Source organism: Bubalus kerabau, chromosome 4 (assembly GCF_029407905.1).
Source record: "Bubalus kerabau isolate K-KA32 ecotype Philippines breed swamp buffalo chromosome 4, PCC_UOA_SB_1v2, whole genome shotgun sequence".
Lineage (NCBI taxonomy): Eukaryota > Metazoa > Chordata > Mammalia > Artiodactyla > Bovidae > Bubalus > Bubalus kerabau.
The window spans coordinates 10,801,066-10,822,698 of NC_073627.1; the positions used below are offsets into that span (position 1 = coordinate 10,801,066).

Here is a 21,633-nt window from a genome sequence, read left to right on the forward strand (position 1 = left end):
GTCCCCATGGCTTTCATCACGCCTCCCCCTCCTCTCTGCAAACCCATCTCCCTTTCCCAAACTCTCCCACAAGGCCTTATCCAGCTGAGTGTTGCTCCTGCTGCTGGGTCTGGTCTGGTCCGCTCCTTTCTCCTCAGGTGGCTCTGGTTATTCTTTGTAGCACAGTGGTCCTTTGCATGGCTCTGCTACTTTCCTCAAAGCATTGCGTGCGTCTGTTTGGCCTCAGGACTAGACTGCATAAACTTTTCAAGAGTGTTCAAGACACCACCTTGCTTGCAGGCCCTTACCCCCAGCACTGCCCAGGGAACATATAGTAGGCCCACCAAGACTTCTCCGTGCCATCTGGGCTTACTTGGGAAGCAGGTGGGTAGAGACAGAGGGGCCATGGGCAGAAGCTGTGTGTTGAATGTTGTTGAATGGCTGAATGGTGACTCAGTCTGTCCAGGGCCTGCAAGAGGAGGTGGTAGGGGTCACTCCCAAGCCAAAGAGTCTGAGAATCTCTGGTGCCTCCTTCCCTCCTCCTTCTGGCTGAAAACAGAGGCCTCCAAGGCTCTGGAAGGTAGTGGGGGACACCATGGGAAGGAGTCCAGTTTCCAAATCAGCCATGGAGGAAGTCCGCCAAACGTCTCCATTGGTCTTGGCAGGAAATAAACTCCTTTGTGTTAGTCCCTGGGTTTCTGGGGTCATTTGTTCTGGCATCCAGAGCTGCCTTAGCTGGTACACCTTTGCTCCCAGATCACAGGGCAAGCCTTTTGGGTCTCAGGGTTGTGGGAGTGCTACATCTGAGGATGAGCCCTAGCACCTGGGAATACAGCATGGGGTGGCGGGTGATATTCCTTTTGTGGTTGGAAGATGTCCCATAATGACAGGGTGACCCTGCATCACAGTTTCCCAGGACAGGCGGCTGGACACCTACTGGCCCCACTAATTGTTCACAGCACCCCCTTTCTCTGTCAAAAGTGTCCTGGTTTGGAAGATGCAGAATATAGAGATGAATTTCCCAGATCACTGAACTTTATCCTTTAAGTTTGGAAATTACAACTCGCAACAAGGCATCTTGATGTGATCAAGTGTCCTCACTGAGACTAGGATTTTGCTGTCATCGTTGCTGCAAAATTCATAAATAAAGAAGAGAAATTTGCCTTTGTTCTGAAAACAAACACATTAAAAACAAACCACTCACTACAAGCCCTTCCTAGAAATGGAAGGCACAGCCAAGAATAAATAAAATTATTTTAAAAAATTATTCAAGCTCTGCTCACTTGGTTTAAGTTAGATCAGCTAAACATGTCCAGGAATAATTTAGGGGGGGAAAGAAAACATCTGAAGGGTTTTCACCAGCCCGGGTGGCTCCCCCACCCGCTTCCCACCCTCTGCCCCCAACCCTCATCCTAAACTGGGTCCTCCAGAGGCTTCTGTGTTTCCACTCTGAACCCACATGTGTCTGTTGTGGGTTCCGACCCGAGCGCCAGGCTGTCCTCAGTTGCCCCCAATGCTTTTCTTTCACAGAATGAGCAAAGCTGAGGTGGGGGAACAGTGGTGTCTGGTAGGATCCCTAACAATCTGCTTACCCCATATGTGGGTCTTCAGATGGACTGAAAACTGTTTGCGAAGATCAAGAAAAGGGAAGATTGTTGAAACTGGATCATGGATGCGTGGAGTTTATGATGTCATTCTCTGCATTTCTGTATGTGTTTGAAAATTTCCATAAGAAGCGCTTTTTAAAAAGTCACGTTTGACCTAAATACATAAAATAAATGAAATGGTTGTGTCTAGACCCCAAGTGTGGCCTGCAGGTCAGAACGGGCACCAATGCCAAGGAGGGAGGGGGCAAGGAGGAGATCTGTAAACATGGGACTTGAGGGGGCGACTGCAACGTATGGATCTTATTTGGATCCTGATTCAAAGCAACAAACTGTAAAAAAGCATTTATGAGACCATCAGAGGTGTCTGAACACCGACTAGTCCATGACATTCATGAATTATGTTCTCAAGGTGTGATTTAAGTATTTTGGAAAGGTTTTAAAAATTGTTTGTTTGTTTTTAGAGATACGTACGGAAAACAGACAAAACTGATGTCTAGAAACTTCCTGATGACCTTGGGCAGGTGGTTGGGCAAGTAGGTGCAGAGAAAGAAAACAGTGGGTCGATGGTGGGAGAGGCAAGACGGATGCAGGTCTGTGTGCGTGCGTGTGTGTGTGTGTCTAAGATATGCTCCACAACAGAAAGGCAGATGTATGTGGCAAACGAAGGGATCCTGTCCTGCCTCTTGGCCAATTTAAGAAACCACATTCACTGTCGTCTGCCACATCCCATGTAGACCTCCAAGCCCTCAGGCTTGTTGCTCAGGAGATAAACCAACCCATAGGCTTCCCTGGTGGCTCAGTGGTAAAGAATCTGCCTGCCAATGCAGGAGACACGGGTTCCAACGCTGGGTTGGGAAGATGCCCCTGGAGAAGGGAATGGCTACCTACTTCAGTATTCTTGCCTGGAGAATCCCATGGACAGAGGAGCCTGGTGGGCTACAGTCCGTGGGGTCCCAAAAGAGTCGGACACGACTTAGACAACAGGCCAACCCCCACCCTCCCCCATTCCAAAGTTAGAAAGGGGTGGCTTGAAACGTCGAAAATGAGCACACGGAGACAGCCAGTGTTCTCACTGATAATACTGTTTATTGTCCATGGGCCGAGTGGCCACTGGAGAACGACACAAAGCATCGGAGACATGCGCGGTCTGCCTGTCGACTTTCAATAACTCTCGCGTGTTCCCAGCACAGGAAGGTCTCAAGACTTCATATTCCAGCAAAATCACATTGCCCCAAAATTGAAAAAACAAACAAACGAAAAAAAAAAAATCCAAACAAAAACGAACAAGATCAACAAAGCTTTAAATTACGGCGGCAGGTCCGATATTTCTTAATACTTATCAAGCAAAGATTTGGAAATAACTACAATGTAAACTTTATTTTAAATATTTTGAGTCGCTTGCAGAAGACAAGAATAGAGGGAGGAAAGAGCAGTGCTTAGAACATAACATATAAATTAATGCCAAATGGAGAGCCTTCTTAAACTATATATATATGGCAATTATTGACTGTGAGGGTATTTGAGTGGCTTCTCAGCCACCATTGTGTTCTTCATCTTGACTTTTTTTTTCCTGCTCAGCATGGCTACAAGATCAATGTGTGTGGACTGAATATAAAGGCCATCTTTTAGAACCAACCTACACAAAGATTCTTTGCTTTGTGATAACTGGAACCAGAGAACAAAAAATAGGAGACAGAAAAGCAATGATACTCAAAGAACGGAAGAAAAGATCTGAAGGAATCACCATCATAGGCTAGCTACCATGCCATTTCCACTCTGGATCCAAAGCTCCCACGATGCAGAAACCTTTGGGAAAAAAAAGGTGCGTGTCTAACCCCTATCAAGGGTAATAGAAAACACAGCACAGGAATGATTACAACTGATGTCAGAAACAAACCAAAACATTAAAAAAAAAATCAGCAGAAACAGGAGTAAATGTTACATATGATAACACCGTACAGGAAGCAGACGGGGGTGGGGTGTTATATTGACTGGAGGGTCTGGTGTTCTTATATATACTGAAATCACACGGACTGGTCCATTATGACATCTTACAAACTTTCTATCACTGCACAACATGAAGCTGCCCTTGGAGCGGGCCGAATTCCTGGAGAGTCCCCTAGTCTGCCCTAGAAAGGGGGTCATCAAAATCTGTGCTGACCAGGCCCCCGGGTGGGCATGTGGGCTGCACGCCATGGCGGGGGAGGGTCAGGAGTCTTAGAGGTGCTTTGGGGTCACCACAGAATAGAGCAGGCTTAGAAGATGACTTTGGAACAACTCTACAGAATGACTACTCCCGAGCCAACAGACTCCAGTTTCATTGTGTGTGTTTGCATAGCGTGCATGATAAACTCAGGGCAGTTGATCTTCACAACACAAGTGGGGAGAAAAAGGAGACTATCTTTACTGTTACTGAGAAATTTTTGCCTCCGTTAACCCCCGATTTACTGGCATCAGGAAACTACCTTTAGGGAACAGCTAGGCTCCTTAGCTCCCTATGAAGTTTCTTACTTGGAGATCTTTGTAATACAAGAAATATAAGCAGAGGAGGGCGGGTACACCGGTAAATTTGGCTTCACCTATTCTCTAAGAATTCATTTTTAGCAGAATGAGATGTCTCTTAAAGCCGGCTACAGTGTTCTGGAGGCCCAGAAAAGCCATGAGCGCTTTACTGACACCACCTCCCCACCAAAATTCATTCTTCCCAAGGGAGGACTTCATTCTGCGCTTCGCTGACTTCACTCTGGGGAACCCCTGCACTCCTGGGGTACACTGACAAGTCAAGTCTTCCAGGGAGCTCACACTGTTAAAACTCTGGCACCTGCTTGGGGGGGCTCTGAGGTGTGTTGGGGGACAGGGCAGGACCCAGCTTTTGACGTCTTCAAGATGTGCCAGACAACAGGGGGAGTTCATGCCACCGGCCACACAGAACCCCTCGCAAAGCCAATTCATGTCCCTCCACCTGGGTGCCTGAGGCCAGAAAGAGGAAGGCGTGAGAGGGGCCTTAGCAGCTCAGGAACGAACTCTAGGGGCAGCCAGGCCTCCCTGCCAAACGTCTGCGTCAGGGCATGACGTTATAGACTCCCTCAAGGGCTGAGGCGGGTCCTGTGGGCCGGGGATGGAACCGAAAGGACTTGGCTGGAGCTGACGCCTGCCGCCCTCACATCTCTATGAGGCCAGGGAGGGAGGCTCCTGCTGGAATCCTGCAGATTAATATGATTAACTGGGGATCCTTCAAGAGCAAGCCACTGATCCAGGGCTGCTCCCGAAGTCAGACGCTGGGAGTCCGTGGTGGGCGTGGGGGAGACAGGGGGTGCACAGGGACCACCACCCTAGGGCCAGAGGTGTGGAAACTGCAGGAACCGAGGGACATGCCCCTCTCAAGATGAAAGGGACCTGGTAGGCCTGCTACACAGTCTGGCAACGACCCTCGAAAATTCCTGCAAAATGTACATTTCCAGGCTCTGCCCTGACCAGCTTGGGGACCCCAAGTGCTGTCTGCTCAGCGTTTGTGACAGTGCCAGGGCTGGGCCCGGGAGGGACGCCTGTGCGTCTGGCCCCTGCCCGCACCCAGGGACAGGAGACTGAGACGCACGGTGCCCAGGCTGGTGGATGGGGTGCGGGACCCATCTTTGCCTCCAGACCCACAGCTGTGTGTTTAAAAGGAAGATGGGGGCGGAGAGGAGAATCACACTAACTTAAAGCCACTTGGATGACTGTTTTTATTCATGCTGTTTCCAGGAAGGGATGTCGGAGCTGGACCAGTCTGAACTCTTGGACACTGTCAATTGGCCCCAGGAGTGCTGGTGGCCTGCTTACGGGTCCTCGATGTCCAGAAACTCCTGCTTGGGGGGTGCTGCTCCGCGGTACCAGGCGCAGGAGCCGTCGCTTCTCTTGATGCAGGCGAAGAACTTGGCCTGGTGTCCGTTGATGTTCTTCTCCGTGACCCAGTCCATCCAGAGGCACTCGTCCGGAGAGGAGATGTAGCATGGGATCATGGGGCATCGTGTGATCTAGGAAGGGGGACACGAGATGGATTCAGCTGGGGACCGAGGCCATTCATGGGGCATCTCCAGAACCTGGCCTTCACCTGGTGAAGGGGTTCAAGGGCAATGTGCAGAATGAATGACCAGGTAAGTGCAGCAGGGAAGGAGGGATGGAGCTGCTCCACCAGTAGGCTTTCCTGAGCTCCAAACTCTCCAAATGGCAGCAGGCAGTCTGTCCAAGATAGGACAGAAACCTTTCTGTACCCACCAACTACCAAGCACGCCCTCTACTTTGGGCCATCTGGTTTACCTTCTCTGAGCACAACAAACCAGCTTCAGCTTAGTCCCAGCCTTCCAGAGAGTATAACAGTAACAACAATAAAGGGCCTTGAGAGACTTCCCTCGTGGGCCAGTGGTTAAGACTCTGCACTTCCACGGCAGAGGGCATGTGTTCAATCCCTGGTCAGGGAACTAAGATCTCACATGCCTCATGGCACGGCCAAAAATACGGAAGTGGACGTCTCAGAATATATAAATAAAACAAAAAACAATAAAGAGTTTTGACTATCAGACAGGTTCAACTCAAGTAAAAAGAACAGCGTCTTGCTCTCAAGCAAACAGATGCTTCGAGGGGATCAGCAAGGATTAATAGCATCTTGGCAAAAGAACCTGAGTTCACAGGAGGGTGCAAACCTTCCGGGAGCGCAAAGAAAAAGGCGGAACTTGTTTTTTTTTTTTAACTTCACCTTAGGCACAGGGGAGTTTGCTAGACTTACAAGTAGTTGTGAGTCAGAATTCACACTATGAACGAGCTAAGGGGTGGGCTATCGAGGATCTACCAGGATGGGCAGGAAGGCCACACAAGCAGCGTGAACAGGCACAGGCCAATCTCTGGGCCACATGGGGCCCAGACTCACACCCTGTGCTGGGGTTGGGGGAGGGGCGGCGGGGACCGAGGGATGTTAGGAGACAACAAAATGGGACCCTGGGGGCACGGAGATCTCACCTTCTATGCTGCATCTGAGCATTAGCACTGCTGTGACTGTGTTTGGCACCGCCTCTGGGGTGCTTTCAAGAAGAAAGGCAGGGGCTTCAGGGGTTCTCATCACACAGACCCCATATTTACATGGACCCATGCGTGGAAATGGCTGGTACACTGGCAAAACCATAACACCTGAGATGTTCTTTCACAAGGCATGCCAAGTCTCTGCACTTGTACGTTTGTAGAAAGATACTCCTAAGGCCCATGTTCTGCCCACGAAACTCCTCCTGCTAGAAGGCTCCCTTCCTAGAAGCTACAGCCCATGTGGTCAGATTCCCCTTACCTCCCAAAAGTCCCTGGACGGACACCCTCACCTGTGGGCGAGGTGTGTCATACCTCCCTAGAGCCCTGTCCTGAGTCAGGACCCTGTGGATTGAGAGGCCCTGGGAAAGTCTGGCATCAAAGCCCAGCAGTCCACCTGGAGGAGGTGGTGGCGGCTTACCTTGCACTCACAGCCCATCTGGTACCTGTGGTTCAGGCTCTTCTTCTGGGTGGCACTCAGGGTGTCCCAGGGCACGATGAAGTCACAGAGGGTGATATGCATATTGCCATTCCCCTCGGCCTTCCCTGAGGAGACAGGGGTCACCAAACTCAGAACGAAATTACGCGTTCTCTTTTTCCTGCATCTGGATGAGGCTCAGGCATGGGGAGGGTTAGTTCTGACAGTACCCTGAGGCGTAGACTATTTTGTGTCTCCTCCAAAACTCTGAGGTTAAAGCCCTGACCCCTGGCACATTAGGATGTGTGACTCTATTGGGAGAGAAGGTCTTTAAAGAATTGATTAAAATGAGGTCATTAGGATGAGTCTGACTCCAGGTCCCCTTGTAAGAGGAAGAGATTAGGACACAGACACACAGGGATGACCACATGGGGACACAGGGAGAAACTGTCCATCTGCAAACCATGGAGAGTGGTCTCAGAAGAAACCAACTCTGTCAACATCTTAATCTTGAACTTCCAGCCTCCAAAATCATGAAAAAATACATTTCTACTGCTTAAGGCCTCCAGTCTGTGGTTTTTGTTATAGCAGCCTGAGAAGACTCATACACCATGGAATATGTATTCTGAGTATAAGAATGCAAGCTCAATGTAGAAAACTTAAGAAAGTAACTTTTTAAAGCGTCTCTCTTTTCATTACCTAGAGCTAACAGTCTGATGCGTTTCCTTCCAATATTCTTTTGTGCACATGTAGTCAAGTGAAAAACGTCACTGTTGTATGTAGATTATATTGTTTCCTGTTTTTTTTTTTCCCCCAAATATTTATTCACAAGCCTTTCCTCCATTTGATGTTGAACTTGTAATTCTGGGTGGTCCCATTATGAACAATAAGAGCAGAATTTTATAAAATCAGCAATCTGCCCTAAATTCCCTGTATTGAGCGTGATGAGACACTTGATAAGACACCGTTCGCACCTTAGACTCCTAACTCAGCCCCCTTCCTCCCTTTGTGAAGAGTTCTCACTGGTGACAGCCCAGGCATTAGCAGAGCAGAAGAAAAAGACAGACCAGTGTATTCTGGTGAATGACAGGACCTCATGAGGGCTGGCGAGGTTGTCTAAAATCTTGTCCTTCCTTTTACAATGGCACCTTGTCAAGAGACACAGACGGCCAGTGATGACACCGGAGCCTGGCAGAGAGTGACACGCGCCTCCCTGAGAGGCAGACAGGAGTCCCGGGCTGCACCCTGGGCATCTTGGCTTGACAAAGCTGCAGCGCGTCCAACTTAATGATCTCAGGCACAGCCCTGGCCACCAACAATCGCTAACAGAAATATAGCTCAAGGAGGTGCTGATGCAGCTAGCTTATCCACTGCATCCCGTCAGGAGGAAGTGAAACAGAAACCTGTCATCAGGGGAAAGACACGGGCTTGCCTGAGGCTGCAAGCAGCGCCGATGACATCCTTTGTGCTGGGCAGGTGGCAGGCAGCAGTCCCCAGGTGCAAATTCTCCTGCTCTTCTTTCTGTCTTAACCACGCCTCTAACCTTCAAGCCTTCTATTTTTTTCTTGGACTTGTCTGACATTTCAGGTAAAGAAAAGGATCAAGAAGCAGGACTCCTTGATTGCATTCATTCTGATCCTAATAACTAAAAATAAGATGTATCTGGGTGACCTTAAGCTTCAAAAACAGCTGTAATTTTTTCTAGACCTGAGGCTGAAGCTGATGCTTCAATACTTTGGCCACCTGATGCGAACAGCTGACTCACTGGAAAAGACCCTGATGTTGGGAAAAACTGAAGGCAGAAGGAGAGGAAGGCGACAGAGGATGAGATGGTTGTATGGCATCACCAATTCAACAAACACGAACTTGGGCACACTCCAGGAGATGGTGAGGGACAGGGAGGCCTGGCGTCCGTGGGGTTGCAAAGAGTTGAACGCAACTTGACAACCCAACACACACACACAGCCATTCTCTAAAGAAGTACAGAATAGACAGGGAGCTAAATTGACAATGGCAAGTAACTCTTTCCTACATCTTGGTTTCTTCTGGCATTGACCTTGCCCAGCCTGGTCATTCATTAGAGGCAGGCTGAGTACTCATTCCAGTCCCTCCCTCCAAACTTACGTAGCAACTTCCCCTGCGTCACGTGACTGGCATCAGTTTCCCACGTCACATTGTTCTTTGCCTCTCTTGCATATCATGTTCTTTAATCAGGTCGTAAGCACAAAGGGTAACGGTTGTGTCTTAATCCTTTTTTATCCATAGTTCCTTGGACATAATAATGGCTCAGTAAAAGTTTACTGATGATGACGTGGTTATCTGTTCTAACAATGTGTTCCAATATCTTTTTTTTTTTGCTGTCTTCCTTTTTAAACCTTTTCACCACCGATTCAAGCTTCCACAGAGAGTGGGCAAAGGCAGGGCATGGAGATGAAATGCAGATTTTTTCTTTTTAAAAAATGTTTATTTATTTTGGGCTGTGCTGGGTCTTTGTTGCTGCGTGCGGGTTTTCTCTAGTTGCAGCGAGCAGGGACTACTCTCTAGCTGCAGAGAGTGCACGGGCTTCTCACTGCAGCCCTTTCTTCTGTTGCAGAGCACGGGCTTCACAAGTTGCAGCAAGAAGGCTTAGTAGTTGTGGCACAGGGGCTTAGCTGCTCTGCAGCATATGGGAGCTTACCGGACCAGGGATAGAACCCATGTCCACTGCATTGCCAGTCAGATTCTTGACCACCGGGGAAGTCTGAAATTGTGTATTTTCAATGGCCCCAGTTCCCAGTTCCCATGAGCTTTAAATGTCACGTGTAAATGGTGTAGCATCTCAGAATGTTAAGAAGCAATGCCTTTCAGTAGAGATAATTAAGACTTGATTTGGTACGTGAGCATCTGTCTGCCTTGGAAAAAAAGCAAAGTCTTTCTTGGACACAGAAAAACAGGAATTAATTAAAATTTGTAACTGAGGGTTGTATGTTTACTTTTCTTTCCGGAGATGAGGACTGGAGAAGAAAATGACAGGGCCGAATCTCTAACAGTTCCTGAACACAAGCGTCTCGTGGTGCCAACTCGACATGTGAGGCTGAGTCATCAGCCCAGGAGGAGGTGGGCTGCCCCAAGCTGTGTGGTCACTCGTGGGGCCGCAGCCAGCGCCGGCTGAGTGATTTTTGTGCCCCGTGATTCTTGGTTAGCCCGTTGTGACTCCAGGAAAATAAGATCTAGATTCTGTGCTTCAGAAAGTAAACACCAGATTGAATCCAGAGCCGTCTCACTGAGCCAGGGAATGAAGCCGGCTTAGAGAGGTTCCTCTGTAATGGGGTGAGTCAGCAGCCAGTGGAAAGGCCTTTTATTAATCTTACCCTCCACGGCCAGTCAGGAAACTAAACTGTGCCCCACGTCGCTTGCTTCCTATGTGAAATGTATGGTAGCTTAAGACGATAGCTTCTCAGGTGGCATAGGGGTAAAGGATCCCCTCGCTAATGCAGGAGACGCAGGAGATGCAGATTCGATCCCTGGGTCGGAAAATCCCTCGGAGAAAGGAATGGCAACCTGCTCCAGTACTCTTGCCTGGAAAATTCCACGGGCAGAGAAGCCTGGCATACTGCAGTCCACGGGGTCGCAAACAGCAGGCTCGCACTAAGCTGACAGGCACACAGTTATCAACTGAGTGCATCTGCAAACATTTTTAGTTTTCCTCATAAGTGAAGCTACAATTTGGATGCTTTCTGAAGTTTCTGAGATGTGTGTGGCAGTTACTCGTGTAACTGTTTTCTCATTCAGCCTGGGAACAACTGAAAGGGCTTGGGTGTGGGAGCAGTTTCACAGGTCACGTACATATCACATGTTAAATAGCCTTGATGGCAGATACGAACAGCTGAGCTGACACGTGAGTGAAAAGAAATGTTATCAGAGAGTGACTGAAATTATGGGGCTTTCTGCCTTTGACTCACCATGTTCCCTTTGGACATGAAGCCTCTCCCTTTCAGAAAAGGGTCTGAGCACAACGGATGTTCCTATCACATCTCCCAAGAGAAAGAAAAGCAACTACCAGCAAAACACTCATCGCACCACCCTCCATGCCTGTCCTGGATCCACCTTCTTAGCAGCCCCGTGGTTTCCTCGCACTCCAGTGATAAGCAGGGCAGGAGGGGACCCAAGCCCCACACTCCAGAGAGACCTTGCCAGGGCTCCTGACTGCTGGACATAAGCCCTCTCCCCATCCTGCCCTGGAATCCAGCCAAAGGGCCCTGCGGTCTGGACCACCCATCTCGTGGAATAAAAGAGCAGTGCCATACTCCTCAGGATCTCTGGGCAAAAGGCATGTCTGACTGCCCGGGAAGGGCCCCAGCAGATGAAAATCATGTCCAGAGGCCACTGTGCAAGGGGGGCGACTGACCTTGGCTGCTAGGGCTCAGCCCTCCTGAGTGTGTGCAGACTGGCTCTTTGGCACCTCTAGAACAAAAGGTCTGCCTTTGACCCAGAGCAGGGCAGGTTCTCAGCCCTGGCTGTACACTGGACTCCCCTAGGGAGCTTTACCAATGCTCTGGGGGTGGAAGCCACCCCCAGAGATGGTGCTTGAATTGGTCTGGGGAGCTGCCTGGGCCTCAGGAATTTTGCAAACTCCCTGTGGAATTCCAAGGAGCAGTGGCAGCGGAGGACCGCTGGGTTAGGTGTTGGGGCAGCGAGACTTCTAAACCTGGACCAGTGATGGAAGAAGCAGAGTGTAATAGACCCAGGAGTCAGGCTGTTGTTGTTGTGTGGTTGCTCAGTCGTATCCAACTCTTTTGCAGCCCCATGGACTGTAGCCCAACAGGCTCCTCTGTCTGTGGGATTTTCCAGGCAAGAATACTGGAGTGGGTTGCCATTCCCTTCTCCAGGGGATCTTCCTGACCCAGGGATCTAACATTGCATTGGAAGAGATTCTGTACCACTGAGCCGCCAAGAGTTATGCTGAAAGTGAAAGTTGCTCAGTCGTGTCTGACTCTTTGCAACCCTATGGACTTCTCCAGGCCAAAATACTGGAGCAGGTAGCCTTTCCCTTCTCCAGGGGATCTTCCCAACTCAGGGATCGAACTGAGGTCTCCCCCATGGCAGTTGGATTCTTTACGAGCTGAGCCACCAGGGAAGCCTAGGGTTAGGCTAGTCAGGGTCTAATTTCTGGCAGCTCCATGGCACCACTCCCTGGCAGTGTGACGCCAGCAGGGATGTGTTGAGAAACGCCTAACCAGTAGCTCTCCTGGGATTAACTGTGTAGCATTTGAATTCTGTGTTATCAATACGCCTACCCTGGCCAATTTCAAGCTACCAACATGACATCAACCAAAGTTTAATCATCGGTCTGAAAGTGAAAGTGGGTTCAGGTACACACGATGGGGCCTGAGCACATGGCTCCATCCTCCACTTCTCATTTATAAAATGGGGTTCGTGATAGGGTGCTACTGCTGCTGCTAAGTCACTTCAGTCATGTCCGACTCTGTGCGACCCCATAGACGGGAGCCCACCAGGCTCCCCCAATCCCTGGGATTCTCCAGGCAAGAACACTGGAGTGGGTTGCCATTTCCTTCTCGTGATAGGGTAGTGAGGATTAAATGGAACCCCCATGAAAAGCATTTGAAGAACATCAGTGCCAGGAAAAGGGCACTCCTATTTCTATTAACAGGAAGCTGGTAGGGCCTGATGTAGAATCCTTTAAGACAGATTCATCTGTGCATGTCTGAAGGCAGACACTGGCCCAGACCAAAGTTACCTTCCCACCAGGAGCCACCAGCAACAGGATGCGGGCTCTCCCTTCTGAATAAGGGCTTCTGCAGCTCTGCGGTTTGGCCACATAGCTCCTAGAGGGTAGTGTGGAGACCCAGAGGGATGGCTGAGGCTCTCATTTTAAAGAGTGTTACACCCAAAATCCAGAGAAGGCAATGGCACCCCACTCCAGTACTCTTGCCTGGAAAATCCCATGGACGGAGGAGCCTGGTAGGCTGCAGTCCATGGGGTCGCTAAGAGTCGGACACGACTGAGCGACTTCACTTTCATTTTTCTCTTTCATGCATTGGAGAAGGAAATGGCAACCCACTCCAGTGTTCTTGCCTGGAGAATCCCAGGGATGGTGGAGCCTGATGGGCTGCCGTCTACGGGGTCGCACAGAGTCGGACACAACTGAAGCAACTTAGCAGCAGCAGCAGCACAGCCAAAATCACTTGCTCCTTGGAAGAAAAGCTATGACCAACCTAGATAGCATATAAAAAAGCAGAAACATTACTTGCCTGACAAAGGTCCATCTAGTCAAAGCTATGGTGTTTCCAGTAGTCATGTAAGGATGTGAGAGTTGGACTATAAAGAAAGCTGAGCGCCGAAGAATTAAGAATTGATGCTTTTGAATTGTGGTGTTAGAGAAGACTCTTGAGAGTCCCTTGGACTGCAAGGGACTGCAAGGAGATCCAACCAGTCAGTCCTAAAGGAAATCAGCCCTTTAGGATTGATTATTGAATATTCATTGGAAGGACTGATGCTGAAGCTGAAACTCCAATACTTTGGCCACCTGATGTGAAGAACTGACTCATCTGAAAAGACCCTGAGGCTGGGAAAGACTGAAGGCAGGAGGAGAAGGGGACAACAGAGAATGAGATGGTTGGATGGCATCACCGAGTCAATGGACATGAATATGAGTAAGCTCCGGGAGTTGGTGATGGACAGGGAAGGCTGGTATGCTACAATCCATAGGGTCGAAAAGAATCAGACACAAGTGGGCGACTGAACTGATAGCCTGGTGGCTCAGCAGTAAAGAATTCACATGCCAATGCAGAAGACACAGATTCAATCCCTGAGTCAGGAAGATCCCCTGGAGAAGAAAATGGCAACCCACTCCAGTAATCTTGCCTGGGAAATCCATGGTCAGAGGAGCCTGGCGGGCTACAGTCCATGGGGTTGCGAAACAGTCGGACATGACTTAGCAACTAAACAATAGCCTTTAAAAGGACCAAAAAAAAAAAAGGACTCAGAAAACTAGAAGCTGTTGATTTGTTAGGGCAATGAGGTCTCTACAGCACAGAGGTTGGGCTACTGTGATCTCAGAGTCAGATCGTCAGCTCTCTGCATTGTGATTTTTGTCCCTGTTCTCTTCTATTTAATATTATCTCTCCTATTGTAAAAATAGTAAGATACTGCAAGTGTGAAATGGTGCAGCCGTTTTGGAAAACAGTTTAGAAGTTCCTCAAATGGTTAAACACAAGAGTTTCCATAGGTCCTGCAATTCTACTCCTAGGTATCTACCCAAGGGAAATGAAAACATATATCCAGGCAAAAACTAGAACACATGTGCTCAGAGCAGCATCACTCAGTACATAAAAGGTAGAAACAGCCCCAGTGAAATGCTGAATGGATAGACAAAATGTAGTACACCCATCCAATGGACTATTATTTGGCCATAAAAAGGAGTGAAGTTCTGATACATGTTCAAATGAGTAAAACATTAAAAACTTAAAACACCAAAACATTATGCTGAGGAAGCCAGACACAAAGGACCATATATTACATGAGTCCACTTATAAGAAAGTCCAGAGTAAAGAAATCTAGAGATTAGTGGTGGCTGAGAGCTGGGGATGGGGGGAGAATGGGAGTTAGGAAGGTAATAACTAAAAGGTACAGGGTTGCCTTTAGACCATGGTGATGGTTGCACTCTGACCCTTGAATTATACATTCAATAATAAATACACCCTGACCCTTGAATTAATACAGTTTAAATAACAGATGCTCAGAATAAGACATTTAGGAAGTTCAGAAGGCCCTTTAAGAGAAGGAAAAAAAAATCTCCTTAAATATAATCTCTTTAAATATTTATTTTTGTTTAGTTTAGCTATTTGGCTGGGCTGGGTCTTAGTTACAGGACGCAGGATCTTCAATGTTTAGCTGTAGCATGTGGGATCCAGCTCCTGACCAGGGATCGAACCCAGGCACCCTGATTGGGAGCTCAGAGTCTTAGCCACTGGAGCACCAGGGAAGGCCCCACCTTCACACTTACATCAATTGCAATAAATAAAATTAAAGCCCTAGCTCTTCAGTTGCACCAGCCACAGCTCTCAAGTGCTCAGTAGCACACTGAACAGCTCGGACATAGGGCATTTGTGGCATCAGTGGAGGTTTGGTTAGACCCGTGGGTCTCAACTGGGAATGATTCTGCTCCCCCGACAGGGAACATTTGGTGATGTGGAAGACCCCACGACTCGGGGGAGGATGTTGCAGCAATCAGTGGGTAGAAGCCACGTGTGCACACGTGCTCAGTCATGTCTGACTCTGCGACCCCATGGACTGTAAGACCACCAGGTTCCTCTGTCCATGGGATTTTCTAGGCAAGAATACTGGAGTAGGTTGCCATTTCCTACTCCAAGAAGTCACAGATGCAGCTAAATATTCTCCATGCATAGGACAAGCCTGCCAGCAAAAAATGATCTGATCTCAAATATCAATAGTACTGATTTTGAGAAGCTCTGTTCTGGCCCCTGGGGGTGCAAGCTAGTGGGGCAGGCAGAGGCGGCAAAGGAAAGATGTAAAGGGATTTCTGTATCAATTCTGGTCCATGCATAGTAATAAAGGTACCATACTAATGTTAAGATGTTAGTAACAGAGGAAGCTGTAGGAAGACCTGAAGGAGCTGGCTATACTGTACTAACCTGCTCAAGTTTTCTGTAAATCTTTAACTGTTCTAAGAAATAAAGTGTAGTAATAATAATAAGAAAAAAAAAGAGAAGTCATTTTATGTAAGACTAAATGAATAAAACTTTAAAAGAAACGCAATGATAAAATTGTGGTCTATCCATACAATGGAATATTATTCAGCCTGAAAAAAGGAGGAAATTCTGACACTCGCGGCAACACGGCGGACCCTTGAGGACACTGTACTTAGTGAAATAAGCCCATCACAGAAGGACAAAGGGTGCTCGACTCCGCTTTTATGATGTCCCCAGAGGAGTCAGATTTCACAGGGACGGAAAGCAGAACTTTGCCAGGGGGCTGTGGGAAGGGGAGGTTAACGCGCACAGGGTTTGTTTGGGAAAGTGAAAGCGTTCTGCAGACGCAGGCTGGTGATGCTTGTGCAACACTGTGAATGAGCTTCGTGCTGCTGAACTGGGCACCCGCAACTGGCTAACATGGTAAACTTCATGTTATGTCTGCTGCTGCTGCTGCTGAGTCACTTCAGTCGTGTCCGACTCTGTGCGACCCTACAGACTTCAGCCCACCAGGCTCCCCCGTTCCTGGGATTCTCCAGGCAAGAACACTGGAGTGGGTTGCCATTTCCTTCTCCAATGCATGAAAGTGAAAAAGTGAAAGTGAAGTTGCTCAGTCGTGTCCGACTCTAGCGACCCCATAGACTGCAGCCCACCAGGCTCCTCCATCCATGGGATTTTCCAGGCAAGAGTACTGGAGTGGGGTGCCATTGCCTTCTCCATAAGCTATGTATGTTTTATCACAATAAATGAAAGAGGGATACGATGAACAAAGGAATGGGCGAGTAGCACACACAGTAATATTAAGAGATTTAAAGCAAGGTTTTGGGACTTCTCCGGCGGTTCAGTGACTAAGACTCCAAGCTCCCAATGCAGGGGGGGCCTGGGTTCGATCCCTGGTCAGGGAACTAGCCCCCACATGCCGCAGCGAGGAGTCCCTATGCCGCAACTAAAGATCTCGTGTGCTGCAACGAAGGTTGAAGATCCTGCATGGTTGCAACTAAGACCGGGCACGGCCAGATAAATAAAAAGCTACTTAAAAAAATAACAAAATGAGGTTTCAACTCTGCCTTTCACCTCTTGCCCAGCCTTGAGCACCTCCAGCCTCTCATCTGTGTCCACCTGACCTCAGATTTCCTATGAACACTGGTTTACTCTATTCTTTCTCTTAAGTCACATTGGTTCCACTATTCTAACAAGGGGAATGTGGAGGACGGTTGAAAATTCATCAGTCCTCTGATGGGAAAAAGCAGGGAATCCTCGCAACTTCTGAGTAGCACTGTGTGCATCATGCATGTCGTCAAGGCTCTGGTTCACCTCCAGCCACCCCGCCTCCGCTCCCCTGGACGCCCTCGAAGAGCAGCCCACACCCATATCCGCGTACACACCTGCAATGAGATACTCCTTCTTTCCTCCAATGTCCAGCGAGACCCCACACACGGCAGAGGAGGGGGCTGTGTAGATAAACTCTATGTCCTGGTCAGGTCCCTTGAACATCTGGAAAAAGGAGGATGAGGAACGTAAGTGAACGTGGGCGGCACAGCCAGGAATCCGGATGCCTCCCTGAACACGTGCCCCAACCTGCACCCGGGGTACTGCCAGCACGGAAAGGGGATGGGGACACAGCAGTCAGACAGGCTGGAAGACAAGTATTCCTAACGCACAGGGCTCTCCGGAGTCACTGTGATTCACTGCCTAGGGTGGCAGTTGTCTCCAGGCTGGGGATGACCTGGTCATCCAGAAGGACCCGCCTCAGACACACCTGCCTTCCCAAACATGTGTGAGGTCATCACAGAATCTCCAGGAAGGGGCTTGGATACCTCCAGGTGATTCAGACCCACCACGGAGGACAGCCACTTTTGTCTCTTTCCAGGAATTCTGATCAAGTACTGGCTACTTGATTCCAGAGCAGAGAGGCACCTCTTAATTAGGATGTAACTCTGGGCAAGAGGAGTTCAACTTGCGATTTCCTTAGAGCCCCTTGGGAACAGACCTGTTTCTCAGGAGAAGGGGTGCATTGTTCCAGCATCTGGGCAGGAAGTGAGAAAGCCCCAGCCAGGGGTTCCTGCTGCTCCCCCAGGGCCAATGACAGGCGGGGACGTGAGCGTGGGCTGAGAACTGCCCTCCACTCCGGTTTTAGGGGTACAGCTCACTCGCAGCCTGGTGAAAGGGGAGGGCACACGTGCCAGGACCAACACATAACAGGTGGCCACACAGCACCGTGGAACACACACAACTGAGGCTCCACAATTCCACACGAACTGCGTCAGGACTCTTGCTGCATGGTTAAACCCAGGTTAATGGTATTGTTTGGTTTTTGGGGAGGAGAGCCTCAAGAAGCAAACCCAAATGGAACAGGGTCATCCCAATGTCACAATGAACCAGCTCTGCAAGAGCTATACCCCAACCCATGCCAACGAAGGTTATGAATGACGTCTGTCACCAAAGGGCTGAAAGTGCTGCCTCGGTGTCAACACCTTCCTTTTCATAACCCCACAGTGGGTCATTAGAGCAGAGATACTGTCTTAACTGCTTCATAAATAGAGACGTTGGAAAAAAAAAAAAAAAATAGAGACGTTGGCACTGAGAGACCGGGGCACCCCTTTAAATGACACAGACATAATGATTAAGCATTTCGCTGACCTTCTGGTAACATGTATTTTCTATTTTTGTAACAATATGGACGGCCACAATGACTAACCAGGTCACAGAGCTGTCTCTCCAGCTACAGCCTAGAATCTTCTTCCCTCTTACAGAACAAGTTTTGTTGTTGTTCAGTCATGTCTGACTCTTTGCGACCCCATGGACTACAGCAAGCCAGGCTCTGCTGTCCTTTACTATCTCCCCAAGTTTGCTCAAATTCACGTCCATTAAGTTGGTGATGCCATCTAACCATCTTGTCCTCCGCTACCAATTTCTCCTTTTGCCTTCAATCTTTCCAGTATCACAGTCTTTTCCATTAGTTACTGTCAGTAATAACCTTCCATTAGCACCGGTTCTGTCCTCCCAACCTCCCCCGTGTCTTCCCTCCCTCCCTCCCAAATACGGGCTCCTTGCCATTTGACCTTGAACACAGCCCACATTCAGAAAAACTGACAAATACCAGTCATCTCCCACTGGGTCTACAGCTCTCAATGCCTCTGGTCCTATCCGGCCTGGCAAAGCATCTTCTCCATCACCGGCTGGGCTGCCAAGTCCATTTCTTCCCTAACTCCCCTCTCTTAGGTAATGTCCCAGCACACCTCTCCATAGGAGCCGGCCTCTCTCCAAATCCTCACTCCTCTTGAAAGTAAAGCTAACCAGGCAAGACCGGAGCCCACTCACACTTTTGGGGAATTAGGTCATTTGCCCCGTTGGTTGTGGGCTCCCAGAAACAATGGCCAAGTTCCCACTGCCTATGAACCCACCCACCATGGAAGAGGCAGAGAGGCACTCATGGAATGTTCCACAGAAGCTGTGAAGTTGGTGACTTAACACTGAAGCTCTGCCACTGATTTATAGCCATCAGAATGAAGATAACACATTTCTGGAAGAACTGAGCCGATGGGAACATACCATGTACACACAAGTTTTCTGGCATTTACAGATTAAGGAGAATCAGATCCACCTGCAGCTTGACGCCCCTGCTCCTCACCGTCCGCCCCACACGTGGCTGGGCCAGTTCTAGGGACCTAGAGGTGCACTGAGACAGCAGGACACCCTGCTGTGCTCCCAAACCTCCCACGGCTCTGCCGGACACAGCAACCCCAGGACGGCCACCGTTACCTTTATCTGCTTGATCTCATACTGAATCCGCTTGATGGGGTTGCCGTAGATGTCGTTGCCAGAGTCCACCTCCTTCTTACTGACCGCTTTGGCCCTGATCACTGCAAAACAAAGATGCAAAGGTGAGCAGAGTCCCCCGCAAGACCGTCCTGGCTCCGAGGTTGGGGCGGCGGGGCAGAGGTGACAGAAGGGAGGCGGGAGGTGAGGGCAGGTAATCCCAGCCTGGGCACAGCACTGGACTCCATCCAGAGGGGGCAGACCAGGAATGACGCCAGAGCCCTCTGCTGACAGGACCCCGGAGCAGCTCTTGTCCCTCAAGACCTGGGGGTGGCTGAGGCCATCACTGATTTGAACACGGATCACTGTGGATCTCACACGATGGGACTCTGGGGCTTTTTTCCCTTTCTCTCCAGTGTGTATGTACCGGTGGCTGGGAAAGCAGATGAGCACACTGACTGGCCTGCCATCCTGCTCACGCAGTTGAGGATGGTGAGAGTCCTACCCTGCCCACCTCCTCCCATAGCCTACGGTCAGTCAGGCTTTTTCAGGCTGAAGATAGAGGGGGAGTTACCTTCCTGTAAGAGGCCCCATCATATTTAGGTTGGGGGTCTGACATCAAAAAAGTCTATCCTGCCAGCCTCTGAATCCGTCCTCTGCATGTCCCTGAGAAACGTCCTGGGGCTGCTTTTTGTAACAACACACATTCTATCAGAGGCAATGGCAGAGAAAGGTCAAACATTTTAACCCAAAGTGCGTGGAACGGAGAAGGAAACATTTGAGAGCGTCTGTGGCAGAAAAAAGGGACAGATGCCGAGGGAAAAGGCCAAAACACAAAGAAGGATGGTCCTGGACCTTGACACAAGATGGAGGAGAGGGGAAGAGGTCAGGCTGGGAAGGTTCCGGAATGTTCCCTGAGGCCTGAGGCTGCTCGCGGGCCCTGCAACCCAGGGCTTCCTACCAGCAATTAAGCGGGACCCTGCTCTGCCCCGTAACCTGACAGGTGGGGATCAGCAGCTCACGCTGTCACTTGGGCAGAGCCCTCCCTCCCTTTTTTCATTTTGAGGCTCGTCAGCTGGTGGCACAGGCCATTCTAATGGCTTTAAAAGCTTTGTCCTTCGAGATTCGGCTGTTCAGGGTCACTGTGGATGAGTGTCACGTGAGCATGGGTGTGAGCAAAATAGAGAAACAAGAAGCAGACAGGGCCTGGCTTGGAGGAGCCTCCCACCCTCCACCCCAGTGAGCGGCTGGAATCTCAGAGCCCTGGTCAGGGCTGTCTTTTCCTGCAGAGCAGGGAGGTCCAGGACACAGACCCCCATCTGTGCCCACCCCTCTGGATCCCCCAAATGCTCTCTGGACCCCAGCCTGGCACCAGAGCCCCATGCCACAGCTCCAGTGCCCCGCCCCGACGCAAAGCCATCCTTATTTTTCCTTCTGTTGGCGCTGAGTCATGACTGGCGGAGGCCACAGGTTCCTGTTTCCCAGGCTAAGCCAGGCCCCAACCTACGAAGCCACATCCAGGAAATGCCAAGCGGTGGGCCACGCCAGAACAGAGGGCCTTGCCCTTGTGGCAGGTCGTCCTGATCTCAGCGTTTCTTCCCACCCCTCCACCCATCTTCCCACCCCAGCAGGTGTTGCCTTTTCATGGCCACACCCCATCCAGCTCAAGCATCTTCCTTGGCCGCCCGCTGCCGCCCTCTAAACATCCTCCTGGCAACCTGGCACCAGTCAGTGACTGTTTCAGCTGCCTTGGTGGTCACCCGCTCTTGTTTGTTCCGCCAGTCCATAATACTTCCTGAATCTGAACCTGCCCAGAGGTGTCCATATTTTCAGCCCTGAATGCCATTTCCTCTCTGCCTGGAGAACTTCTATTCATCCTTCAAGACCCAGCTGAAATAGCCCTTCTCCATCTTCCGTCTGGGAAATCCTGTCCTCTTGTGGCACTTGGTGTATATCCCACACCTCTAATCCATTTTGCTATAAACACCTGTGCCCTTGTTTACGCAGAGACCAGGGAGCTTCTAACAGGCAGAAGCTATGTTCTAACCATAGAACAGTTAGCTCTATTTGCTGAGCTGAACCTGAGATAACTGGATGGCAACACAGGTGA

General features: G+C 49.7%; 1 protein-coding gene across 1 annotated transcript in view; it reads right to left on the bottom strand.

Moving 5' to 3' along the window:
* Positions 1 to 2,652: 2,652 nt before the first annotated feature.
* Positions 2,653 to 21,633, bottom strand: part of TIMP2 (TIMP metallopeptidase inhibitor 2) — a 54,460-nt gene continuing 35,479 nt past the window's right edge. Inside the window, exons 2-5 of the mRNA XM_055575284.1 lie at positions 19,527 to 19,627; positions 17,150 to 17,258; positions 7,057 to 7,181; positions 2,653 to 5,599 (exon numbers count right to left, since the gene is read on the bottom strand). Of these exons, the coding sequence (XP_055431259.1) occupies positions 5,402 to 5,599; positions 7,057 to 7,181; positions 17,150 to 17,258; positions 19,527 to 19,627 (533 nt within the window). The 3' untranslated portion in view covers positions 2,653 to 5,401. The remainder of the gene's footprint in view (positions 5,600 to 7,056; positions 7,182 to 17,149; positions 17,259 to 19,526; positions 19,628 to 21,633) is intronic.